Source organism: Salmo trutta, unplaced genomic scaffold (genome assembly GCF_901001165.1).
Source record: "Salmo trutta unplaced genomic scaffold, fSalTru1.1, whole genome shotgun sequence".
NCBI lineage: Eukaryota > Metazoa > Chordata > Actinopteri > Salmoniformes > Salmonidae > Salmo > Salmo trutta.
The window spans coordinates 1,354,379-1,367,585 of NW_021823412.1; the positions used below are offsets into that span (position 1 = coordinate 1,354,379).

The 13,207-nt window shown below is 43.2% G+C and overlaps 2 protein-coding genes across 3 annotated transcripts in view; both read left to right on the forward strand.

The window, feature by feature from the left end:
* LOC115190782 (protein NLRC3) overlaps window positions 1-13,207 on the forward strand; it is a 172,017-nt gene that overhangs the window by 2,445 nt on the left and 156,365 nt on the right. Inside the window, exons 2-3 of the mRNA XM_029748847.1 lie at window positions 1,515-1,561; window positions 1,698-2,253. Of these exons, the coding sequence (XP_029604707.1) occupies window positions 1,515-1,561; window positions 1,698-2,253 (603 nt within the window). The remainder of the gene's footprint in view (window positions 1-1,514; window positions 1,562-1,697; window positions 2,254-13,207) is intronic.
* LOC115190802 (uncharacterized) lies at window positions 6,619-10,796 on the forward strand. 2 transcript variants are annotated; one of them, XM_029748885.1, is made up of 6 exons: window positions 6,625-6,701; window positions 7,354-7,488; window positions 7,618-7,750; window positions 7,852-7,881; window positions 9,828-10,110; window positions 10,772-10,796. In XM_029748885.1, the coding sequence occupies exons 1-6, from the start codon at window positions 6,633-6,635 to the stop codon at window positions 10,776-10,778; spliced, it is 657 nt and encodes a 218-aa protein (XP_029604745.1). In that variant the 5' UTR covers window positions 6,625-6,632; the 3' UTR covers window positions 10,779-10,796. The 2 variants fall into 2 exon arrangements, 1 of the variants encoding a protein (XP_029604745.1); XR_003877391.1 differs by lacking the exons at window positions 9,828-10,110; window positions 10,772-10,796 and adding an exon at window positions 8,431-8,558 and having other exon boundaries at window positions 6,619-6,701; window positions 7,852-8,362.

Consider the following 13,207-nt stretch of genomic DNA (forward strand, 5'->3'; position numbering starts at 1 on the left):
CGACACTCTGGCTGCGTCGGACTGGAGGGCGACACTCTGGCTGCGTCGGACTGGAGGGCGACACTCTGGCTGCGTCGGACTGGAGGGCGACACTCTGGCTGCGTCGGACTGGCTTAGGAGGTGCCAGACTAGGGACACGCACCACAGGGCTAGTGCGAGGAGCAGGAGCAGGACGAGCTGGTCTGGGCTGACGCACTGGAGGCCTGGTGCGTGGGGCTGGTACTGGAGGTATCAAACTGGAGACACGCACCCCAAAGCTAGTGCGAGGAGCGGGAACAGGACGTACTGGACTGAAGGCCTGGTGCGTGGTGCTGGCTTTGGAGACGCCAGACTGGAGACACGCACCTCAGGGCCAGTGCGGGGAGCGGGAACAGGATACACTGGACCGCGGAAGCGTACTGGCGGTCTCAAGCGCAGGACTGGCACCACCCTTACTGGCTGGGTGCCCGGGTCCCCCCGGCAAATGCGGGATGCTGGCACCGAGCACACCGGCCTGTGGATGCTTGGCCTCGACGCCGTGCACATCACCCCATAGCACGGGGCCTGACCAGTACCACACTGCCTCTGGTAAGCACGGGGAGTTGGCTTAGGGCTCAACCCTGGCCCAGCCAAACTACCCGTGCCCAGCCAAACTGCCTCTCAGGCTTCCATGCCAACTGTGTTCCAACATAACACTCCCGGTCCTCTCCAGCCTTCCTTCATGGTCCCTCTCCGGCTAGGATCTCCTCCCAGGTCCACGACTCCCGATAGCTCCTCTCCAGCTCCTTACCCCGCTGCTTGGTCCGGTGGTGGTGGGAAGTTCTGTAACGGTTGTCGTATGTAGTGGACCAAGGCGCAGCGGGTTGAGTGCTCATTATTAACTTTATTATGAACACTTACACAAAACAAGAAAACGAACGAACTAGACAATCTTGTCAGGCACACAGCAAAACAAGAAACAACTTCCCACAAAAGACGGGTGAAAAAGACAGGTGAAAAAAGTAAAAGGCTACCTAAGTATAACTCCCAATCAGCAACAACGATGTACAACTGTTCCTGATTGAGAGCCATACCAGGCCAACAAAGAAATACACAACATAGAAAAACCATAGAAATACAGAACATAGAACAATACCCAAAAACCCCGACAACACAAAACAAACACACCCCTGCCACGCCCTGACCAAACTATAATAACAAATAACCCCTTATACTGGTCAGGACGTGACAGTAGGATAGAATACCTGTATGTCTCTAGTAATGAATTGTACTCCGTTCTGTATGCAGTAGGTAGGATAGAATACCTGTATGTCTCTAGAAATGAATTGTACTCTGTTCTGTATGCAGTAGGTAGTGTGTAATACCTGTATGTCTCTAGTAATGAATTGTACTCTGTTCTGTATGCAGTAGGTAGGATAGAATACCTGTATGTCTCTAGTAATGAACTTGGATAGTGCACCAGAACACAACAATGTGGTTTAAATGTTGACTGCTTTATTAGGTCTTTGTCAGTCAATAACCTGTTTGTCCTACAGTGTGGATCATGGTGGAGAGTGCAGGCTGAAATCAGGGCTGAGGAAATGTAAGTCTCTTCAGTCCTAATTAACTGCATTTTCAGAACTGTAGTAACATAGTAACTAATCAATACTTGCACTGTTCCTACAAAACCACATTTTATATGAAGATGTGGTTTGATTAAACTCTCCTTTTGTCTACAGATGCCTGTTATCTCACCCTCGACCCAAATACAGCAAACCCACACCTGATTCTGTCTGAGGGGAACAGGAAGGTGACATGTGTGGAAGCGAAGCAGCATTATGAAGACCATCCAGACAGATTTGACTGTCTTTACCAAGTTCTCTGCGGAGAAGGCTTATCTGGATCTCGTTATTACTGGGAGGTGGAGAGGGATGGTGACATGGCTGATATTGGTGTGGTGTACAAAGGAATGAAGAGGAAGGGATGTGAGGATGACCGTTGGATTGGAGGCAATGGGGAGTCCTGGTGTTTAGCCTGCTCTGATAGAGGCTATCGATTTTACCATGCTGGAGTCAGCAGATCCATCTCTGATGCTGTTCCTTACAGAGTTGGAGTGTATCTGGACTGGCCAGCTGGTACTTTGTCCTTCTATAGTGTGTCCTCCTCTGGTACACTGACACACCTTTACACAGAACACACCACATTCACTGAACCCCTCTATCCTGGGTTTGGGATTTCCTTCTCCTCAGTGACCTCAGTGACCTTGTGTCAGATGGATTACCTACACACTCAAAGGTGAGTCATAGCAATGTTTCATCATGTGTTTTCCTCTGGAATCATTTGTATAATTACATTAGTAGTGGTGTGTTTTAATGTGTTCTGTTGGACCTACAGACAGTTAGATTAGTAGTAGTGGTGTGTTTTAATGTGTTCTGTTGGACCTACAGACAGTTAGATTAGTAGTAGTGGAGTGTTTTAATGTGTTCTGTTGGACCTACAGACAGTTAGATTAGTAGTAGTGGTGTGTTTTAATGTGTTCTGTTGGACCTACAGACAGTTAGATTAGTAGTAGTGGAGTGTTTTAATGTGTTCTGTTGGACCTACAGACAGTTAGATTAGTAGTAGTGGAGTGTTTTAATGTGTTCTGTTGGACCTACAGACAGTTAGATTAGTAGTAGTGGTGTGTTTTAATGTGTTCTGTTGGACCTACAGACAGTTAGATTAGTAGTAGTGGTGACTTCACATCTCTAGGGGTTTTCCTCAAGATATGCAATGTCACCATCAGTATTGATTTTATCAAAGTTGACATAGAGGGTTATGTCACATTTACATAATTTAGCATATGCTCTACCCCGGTGGGAATCGAACCCACAACCCTAACATTGCAAGCACCGTGCTCTTCCAACTGAGCTACACAGGACCACATTTTGAAGTTGACATAGTATGTTATGTCACATTTGACAATGCACCCTACATAGGGAGCTGTTCTGTCACCATTTATACACATTTTGTATTGCTTATGAAGACTGTATGTATGCTATATAAAGCCTTTATAAGTTGTAATTAGTTTTATCACAGTCTATCCTTCTGCTTTACCAACACCAGAGACCATGGTGGAGAGAGTTGTATCAAGCCTGGACCTGAGAACACCAGAGACCATGGTGGAGAGAGTTGTATCAAGCCTGGACCTGAGGACACCAGAGACCATGGTGGAGAGAGTTGGATCAAGCCTGGACCTGAGAACACCAGAGACCATGGTGGAGAGAGTTGTATCAAGCCTGGACCTGAGGACACCAGAGACCATGGTGGAGAGAGTTGGATCAAGCCTGGACATGAGAACACCAGAGACCATGGTGGAGAGAGTTGGATCAAGCCTGGACCTGAGAACACCAGAGACCATGGTGGAGAGAGTTTTATCAAGCCTGGACCTGAGAACACCAGAGACCATGGTGGAGAGAGTTGTATCAAGCCTGGACCTGAGAACACCAGAGACCATGGTGGAGAGAGTTGTATCAAGCCTGGACATGAGAACACCAGAGACCATGGTGGAGAGAGTTGGATCAAGCCTGGACCTGAGAACACCAGAGACCATGGTGGAGAGAGTTTTATCAAGCCTGGACCTGAGAACACCAGAGACCATGGTGGAGAGAGTTTTATCAAGCCTGGACCTGAGAACACCAGAGACCATGGTGGAGAGAGTTGGATCAAGCCTGGACATGAGAACACCAGAGACCATGGTGGAGAGAGTTGTATCAAGCCTGGACCTGAGAACACCAGAGACCATGGTGGATATAGTTGTATCAAGCCTGGACCTGAGAAATGTGAGTGTTAACTGATAATTGTTTGTTAAATCAAAATACTTTTAAAGCGTTCATTATAGTTGAGTCCCAGACAAAGAACACAATCCACAATCATGATCTATTGTCAAAACAAACTTAAAGGTAGAGTCAGCGATATGACGTAGATGCACAAATCAAACAGCTTAGAGGGTCAATTTCTACAACAACTAAGAGCGTTGTACCGCAAGGCTAGACGACTGTTTTGTTTCCGTGGTTACCACTCTGTGAGAGAGTGAAGAGAACCTTTCCACATGGGCAGGTACTGTGTGTGACTGTGTGAGAGAGAAGTCAGGCATCTTGCTCATCACAATATCTGTGGTGCTGCTCATACGTCATCATTTAGCTGACTCTACCTTTAAGCTCTCATCCTAGGATCTACCAGAAATCAGACCCCCAACATCTACAAAACATGGACCAGAACGATGTTGTTTCCTGCTTCCACAAACATTCATTAATATAACACTAATGTCAGATTATTGTATGCTAATGAGTGTACATTCTGAGACTGTTGATCACTTATATTTATTTTATTAGAAGTCTATTTAATAATTATTAATTCATTATTACATGAGATTGTCCATTTTAAATAACAACTTATTTTCACTTTAGGGATTCCTCAGAGCTGTAAGACTTGTGACCATGTTGAGGTAAGTCATAATGTCAATTCTTACTTTTACATACCTGCAGGAGTCAAGCACAGTCTCAAAGCCAGGTGGGTACTGACCAACCATTCATACTGGGATATAGACAGTCCTGTGTTCTGCTTTAGTAATATAAACACAGTCTCAAAGCCAGGTGTGTACTGACCAACCATTCATACTGGGATATAGACAGTCCTGTGTTCTGCTTTAGTAATATAAACACAGTCTCAAAGCCAGGTGTGTATTGACCAACCATTCATACTGGGATATAGACAGTCCTGTGTTCTGCTTTAGTAATATAAACACAGTCTCAAAGCCAGGTGTGTACTGATCAACCATTCATACTGGGATATAGACAGTCGAGTGTTCTGCTTTAGTAATATAAACACAGTCTCAAAGCCAGGTGTGTACTGACCAACCATTCATACTGGGATATAGACAGTCCTGTGTTCTGCTTTAGTAATATAAACACAGTCTCAAAGCCAGGTGTGTACTGACCAACCATTCATACTGGGATATAAACAGTCCTGTGTTCTGCTTTAGTAATATAAACACAGTCTCAAAGCCAGGTGTGTACTGACCAACCATTCATACTGGGATATAGACAGTCCTGTGTTCTGCTTTAGTAATATAAACACAGTCTCAAAGCCAGGTGTGTACTGACCAACCATTCATACTGGGATATAGACAGTCCTGTGTTCTGCTTTAGTAATATAAACACAGTCTCAAAGCCAGGTGTGTACTGACCAACCATTCATACTGGGATATAGACAGTCCTGTGTTCTGCTTTAGTAATATAAACACAGTCTCAAAGCCAGGTGTGTACTGACCAACCATTCATACTGGGATATAGACAGTCGAGTGTTCTGCTTTAGTAATATAAACACAGTCTCAAAGCCAGGTGTGTACTGACCAACCATTCATACTGGGATATAGACAGTCCTGTGTTCTGCTTTAGTAATATAAACACAATCTCAAAGCCAGGTGTGTATTGACCAACCATTCATACTGGGATATAGACAGTCCTGTGTTCTGCTTTAGTAATATAAACACAATCTCAAAGCCAGGTGTGTACTGACCAACCATTCATACTGGGATATAGATATAGTCCTGTTTTCTGCTTGTAGGCATGCAGGATTTTAGATGTTGTCACCTTTGTTCATTAGACAGTGTAATCAATATATCACCAGCATTCTATGTAACATTGAATAAATACATTAGATAAATTACTGTTTATTTAATGGGCCAGTTTCCCAGACACAGATTAAGCCTAGTCCTGGACCTTAAAGAACTTTCTATTGAAACTTCCATTGAGCATGTTTTAAGTCCTGCACTAGACTCAATCTGTGTCCAGGAAACAGGCCCCATATATATTACTGACATGCTTGTCCTTGTTCAGGACTCCACACACTGGCTTCAGATTGAGCCCTTGACTTCCACTGTCCAGGGAGTGACAATGTTCAGGTAAAATAACTACTTTTAACATTTCATTCCACCTGCTAGTGTATTTCCCCATTACCTTTGGGAATAGTCTTCTAATCCAACCTCTCCATTTGACCATTGACCCTCTCTACCATATCTTGTTGTTGCCCTCAGACACAGGACACCCAAAGGGAGTTATGAGTGCACAGTGTCTGGGCTCCGCTGGCTGTGTGAGAGAGATGTCATTCTGAAGTATCACTTCAGGAACTGGGATCCCTACAGTCAACTTCTGAAAGACATGCAGTACACACAAGGTGGTCCATTGCTGGACATCACTATGGAGTTAGGTGAACTGGAGGAAGTTCATCTGCCACACTGTGTCTGTTTAGGTAAAACCATATAGAAATAGTATTCAGAAAGACATTTCCATGTAACTGAGTTTCACTTCCTGAATGAATGAATGAATGAGCTATTCTGGGAGTTTGAGTTTACTGTGATCTGGTACTGCATATTCTTTGTGTTTTAGTTGGATGAATAATACAATATTTGTCTTTCTGTCTCCTTTTTATTGTGTTGTTCAGGGACCAACCCTTCCCTGAGGAATGAGATGAAGATTCTTCATGTAGAGGAACATGGAGTGTCTTTAGAGGAAGTGCATGAGGTCACCAGATTCCATGCTAAGATTCTCCATCCCAAGTTCTCAACTCTCTCTGTTATACTGAGCTATGTCTTTTCTTGGAACGTAGATGTCCACTGTGACGTGGTCGTCTATATGGCAGTAAAAAAGGAAACAGTAATTTCAAGGCTGTACCTGCTCCTCAGAAACTCCAGTCAGAAAGAGGTGATACACTATCATTGAAGTGACAACATGTGTATGTTGAAACTTACAAAAGGAAAGCTGATAATCTCTAGATTACAAAGAAAACATGCAGCTCTGTGAGAAATCTATTTCTGTCTCATTAATTTGAAGAGCCAGTAGATGGCACACTTATCTCTGGGCGAAGGAGATCCCAATGCCCCGGGGCAGTGAAGGGGACATTGCCCCGGGGCAGTGAAGGGGATATTGCCCCGGGGCAGTGAAGGGGACATTTCCCTGTGTAGGGTGCTGTCTTTCACATGGGACGTTAAACAGGTGTCTGTGGCCACTAAAGATCCCATGACACTTATCGTAAGAGTAGGGATGTTAACCCCGGTGTCCTGGCTAAACTCCCAATCTGGCCTTCATACCATCAATGCAACCTAATCATCCCCAGCTTCCAATTGGCTCATTCATCCCCTCTCCTCTCCCCTGTAACTCTTCCCCAGGTCGTTGCTGTAATAGAGAATCTCTTCTCAGTCAACTTACCTGGTACACCTTTAAAATAATATCCTGCTAAAATAAAGATAATAAATCAATAACGATTATGTTGACAAAATTGGATTGCTCAGTGAGCTGCATGTTGTGTGAATTTTGAGACTACATTGTTCTGACTACTACATTGCTCATTTTGTAGGCTGTTCAGGAACGGGAGAAAAATCAGATGTCCCAAGGATATTCAGAATTTCTCCTGTCAAGTCCAAACGGGTCCTTAAAGCTGAACAGTTGGTTTGCGTTCAAGAATCCCCACTCCACTTCCATCTATCCAGAGGTGCAGTTTTAGCAGGCTGAGGACATTAATCTGTCATATTGTATATGAATAACTGGAATATCATTCTATTTCACTCTCTCTCTCTCTCTGTCTGTTGTCTCAATCGTTGCACCATATGGCCTTCTACAGAAGATTCAGCTGTTACCTGCAGACACCACACCAAGCTGTTGTCAGATGATATTGGGAAACACAGGGGTTGACATTGAGATGGAGTTAATCGGGGAAGATGAGAGGACAGTATGGAAATCAGTGGTATCAAAAGGTAAGAAATACTAGACATAAACAGTATGTCCATCATCAATGTCCTTTTCTAACAGATGCTATTAAAATGTTTTATGATATTTGCTATTGTTTGTTTTTCAGATGTATACAGCAACGACTCTCATCCAATATGTAAGTTTGTTTTTGTGGATGAGGTTCCAGAGCTAACGTCTCTTCAAGTTGTGATGAAGGACACTGATGAAGGTCTTCATGAGTCATGTTCAGTGGGGTGATGAAGGTCTTCATGAGTCATGTTCAGTGGGGTGATGAAGGTCTTCATGAGTCATGTTCAGTGGGGTGATGAAGATCTTCAATGAGTCATGTTCAGTGGGGTGATGAAGGTCTTCATGAATCATGTTCAGTGGGGTGATGAAGGTCTTCATGAGTCATGTTCAGTGGGGTGATGAAGGTTTTCATGAGTCATGTTCAGTGGGGTGATGAAGGTCTTCATGAGTCATGTTCAGTGGGGTGATGAAGGTCTTCATGAGTCATGTTCAGTGGGGTGATGAAGGTCTTCATGAGTCATGTTCAGTGGGGTGATGAAGGTTTTCATGAGTCATGTTCAGTGGGGTGATGAAGGTCTTCATGAGTCATGTTCAGTGGGGTGATGAAGGTTTTCATGAGTCATGTTCAGTGGGGTGATGAAGGTCTTCATGAGTCATGTTCAGTGGGGTGATGAAGGTCTTCATGAGTCATGTTCAGCGGGGTGTAATGATATAGAACATTGACAGTTTTGCAGGGCTCTGTATATCTATCTACATCACATTTTATTGTGTTACAAAGTGGGATTAAAAGGGATTTCATTGTCATTTCTTGTCAACAATCTACACAAAATACTCTCTAATGTCAAAGAATATATATATATATTTAGATATAAATTAAATACCTAAAATAGTGTTTCCATAAGTATTCAGCCCCCTGAGTCAATACTTAGAAACACCTTTGGCAGGGATTACAGCTGGAAGTCTTCTTGGGTACGTCTCTAAGAGTCATTACAGGTGGGAGTCTTCTTGGGTAAGTCTCTAAGAGCTTTACATACCTGGATTGTACAATATTAGCCCATTTATTATTTTCAAAGTTCTTCAAGCTCTGTCCAGATGTTGGAGATCATGGCTAGACAGCCATTTTCACATCTTGTCATAGATTTACAAGCAGATTTAAGTCAAAACTGTAACTTGGCCACTCAGGAACATTCAATGTCTTCTTGGTAAGAAACCCCAGTGTAGATTTAACCTTGTGTTGTAGGTTATTGTCCTGTTGAAAGGTGAATTCCTCTTCCTGTGTCTGGTGTAAAGCAGGCTGAACCAGGTTTTCCTCCAGAAGTTTGCCTGTTCTTATCTCCATCCTGTTTCTTTTCATCCTGAAAAACTCCCCAGTATTTGCTGATGACAAGCATACCCATACCATGATGCAGCCACCACCATGCTGGAAAATAAGGAGGCAGTTACTCAGTGATGTGTTGGATTTGCCCCAAACATGAGGCTTTGCATTTGGGCCAAAAAGTGTCTTCCTTTGTAGATGTTTTTTACAGTATTACTTTAGTACCTTGTTGCATATAAGATGTTTTGGAATATTTTTATTCTGTATTTTTTTATTCTTCTTTTCTCTCTGTCATTTAAGTCGTTATGATGGAGTCACTACAATGTTGTTGATCCATATTTTCAGTAGATTGTTGACAAAACATTACAATTAAATCCATTTTAATCCCACTACGTAACACAATAGAGAAATCCAAGGGGTGTGAATACTTTTGCAAGGCTCTGTATGTTATGTAGAATAGACAATCGTGTCAGCCAGGGTAGGCGTCAATTCCAAATAAGTCAGTCAATTCAGGAAGTTAACTGAAATTCCAATTCAATAACCGGAAAAGGGCATCAATTTTCAATGACTTATAGGAAGACCATTTTTATTTATTTGTTATTTTAATTGACTGACTTGAATGTGAATTGACTACAACCCTGGAGTCAGCTCTATTCAATAAATTACTATCAGGGGAATGATAACTGGAGAGACTGTTAGATGTAGAACCAGCTGCTGTTCACCCTAAACACATATTCATTTAATTCACCCCCCTTCAGCATTAACACTCCCTGGGATTCCTGCTGAGGAGTTTCTGAAGAAACACAGAGCTATACTCATTCAGGGAGTCAAAAACCCAATGCCAATAGCAGATGATCTGTCGTCAAAGAGCATGATTGGTGATGAAGAGTACTCCAGAATAAAAGCTGAAACAACTGAACAGGACCGAATGAGAGAACTACTGAGATCAGTCCTCCCTAAAGGACCAGAAGTGACGGGAGCTTGTCTCAAAGCTCTCATTGAACATGAATACCATCTTGTTAAGCACTTGAGTGGATCTAGGTAAGACAGTTTAATTTGATCTCTCCCTTGAATATGTGGAATGATTAAATATAGGTCAAATAAAAACATAGCTACCCAGATCAAAGAGAAAGTATTTTTCATAATGGAAGCATGTTTTTGTGTTGCTGTCCGTAATAAATGACTCTTATTATAGTTCTATCATAGAACCACCATCACATCATTATCTCAGGTGTATCATAGGACCATCATCACATCATTATCTCAGGTGTATCATAGGACCATCATCACATCATTATCTCAGGTGTATCATAGGACCACCATCACATCATTATCTCAGGTGTATCATAGGACCATCATCACATCATTATCTCAGGTGTATCATAGGACCATCACCACATCATTATCTCAGGTGTATCATAGGACCATCATCACATCATTATCTCAGGTGTATCATAGGACCATCATCACATCATTATCTCAGGTGTATCATAGGACCATCATCACATCATTATCTCAGGTGTATCATAGGACCATCATCACATCATTATCTCAGGTGTATCATAGGACCATCATCACATCATTATCTCAGGTGTATCATAGAACCACCATCACATCATTATCTCAGGTGTATCTCACTCCTCATTCTTCTCCATACTTTCTGATCTCTCTCTTCCCTTCTCCTCCATCCTCTGTCTTGTAGCACGTAATCTGAAGATGCTGAGGCCTGTCTCCTAGTCTGTGGACAAAGACACTTCCTCACCTAATCTGAAGGTGCTGAGGCCTGTCTCCTAGTCTGTGGACAAAGACACTTCTTCACCTAATCTGAAGATGCTGAGGCCTGTCTCCTAGTCTGTGGACAAAGACACTTCTTCACCTAATCTGAAGACACTGAGGCCTGTCTCCTAGTCTGTGGACAAAGACACTTCTTCACCTAATCTGAAGGTGCTGAGGCCTGTCTCCTAGTCTGTGGACAAAGACACTTCTTCACCTAATCTGAAGGTGCTGAGGCCTGTCTCCTAGTCTGTGGACAAAGACACTTCTTCACCTAATCTGAAGATGCTGAGGCCTGTCTCCTAGTCTGTGGACAAAGACACTTCTTCACCTAATCTGAAGATGCTGAGGCCTGTCTCCTAGTCTGTGGACAAAGACACTTCTTCACCTAATCTGAAGATGCTGAGGCCTGTCTCCTAGTCTGTGGACAAAGACACTTCTTCACCTAATCTGAAGGTGCTGAGGCCTGTCTCCTAGTCTGTGGACAAAGACACTTCTTCACCTAATCTGAAGACACTGAGGCCTGTCTCCTAGTCTGTGGACAAAGACACTTCTTCACCTAATCTGAAGGTGCTGAGGCCTGTCTCCTGGTCTGTGGACAAAGACACTTCTTCACCTAATCTGAAGACACTGAGGCCTGTCTCCTAGTCTGTGGACAAAGACACTTCTTCACCTAATCTGAAGGTGCTGAGGCCTGTCTCCTAGTCTGTGGACAAAGACACTTCTTCACCTAATCTGAAGATGCTGAGGCCTGTCTCCTAGTCTGTGGACAAAGACACTTCTTCACCTAATCTGAAGATGCTGAGGCCTGTCTCCTAGTCTGTGGACAAAGACACTTCTTCACCTAATCTGAAGATGCTGAGGCCTGTCTCCTAGTCTGTGGACAAAGACACTTAAATGATTGTAAGGGAAATTTTAATGTTTGCTATTCTTTTAACAAATGTCTGTGTTTTATTCATGTGCTGTTCTATAAACCAATGTGTGTGTTCATCAAGTGGCTGACTGTACAATCCTCACTATCAGTAGCTGTAATTTGGCAGTAAGCCCAGATGTTGTTTTGAGAAGGAGATATCTCAGTTTCAAGGTCTCAGCTTAGAGAGAAGAAGACTGGTGAGGTGTTGGTCTGTTAAATGCTATGAACCAGTATTGGTCTGTTAAATGCTATGAACCAGTACTGGTCTGTTAAATGTTATGAACCAGTACTGGTCGGTCACATGAATGAAACAAAACGGTAATGATTCATTAATTATCCTAAACCATGCAAATATAACTTGTCTGTGTATAGCCGTTTATAAGACAACTGCTGGGTCTGACCAGGGAGAGCTCCTGATTGACATGTGTACTATGGTACATTGAGTTGGGTCTGACCAGGGAGAGCTCCTGATTGGTTGGAACCTCTCCGGCTCGCTGACAATAAACAATGATTCATTTTAGATTGACATCGAGTGTCTCTGTGTGGAAGAATTTCATCGACATGATTTTGAAAACTGGAATGATCTCTTGTCCTATACAGATGGGGAGGCTGATAGTCAGGCTAGTCAAAGAGACACATCACCACGTTGACATCTTGACCAAAGACCTTCCTTAGATTCTTTATGGGATTACAACTCACTCTGTCTGAACGAAGTGAGGAAATGGACTCACTAAAGGGGATAGCTGAGAGGACAGAGAAGGCATGTGACATCATCGACATGGTGTTGAGAAAAGGAAATGAGTCATGTTCCAGGATGATCAACCTTCTTGGGGAGTTGGACCCCTGTCTTTGTTCACAGCCTCAGATCAACAGTTGTAGTCAACCCCTGGGTGTGGGGAGACCAGGCAGAATAGACAGGCAGGATGTTTCAACATGTTCTTACTGTCTGTTGCTTTAACCCCTGGGTGTGGGGAGACCAGGCAGAATAGACAGGCAGGATGTTTCAACATGGTCTTGCTGTCTGTTGCTTTAACCTGTTGGGGCTAGGGGGCAGTATTTGCACGGCCGGATAAAAAACATACCTGATTTAAACTGGTTACTACTCTTGCCCAGAAACGAGAATATGCATATAATTAGTATATTTGGATAGAAAACACCCTAAAGTTTGTTTCTAAAACTGTTTGAATGGTGTCTGTGAGTATAACAGAACTCATATGGCAGGCCAAAAACCTGAGAAGATTCCATACAGGAAGTGCCCTGTCTGACAATTTGTTCTCCTTCTGTGGCATCTCTATCGAAAATACAGCATCTCTGCTGTAACGTGACATTTTCTAAGGCTTCCATTGGCTCTCAGAAGGCGCCAGAAAGTGGAATGACGTCTCTCCTGTCTCTGGGCGAAAAACAGCAGGAGATTTTGTGAGTGGTCAGGCTGAGAATAGTGACACTGGAGAT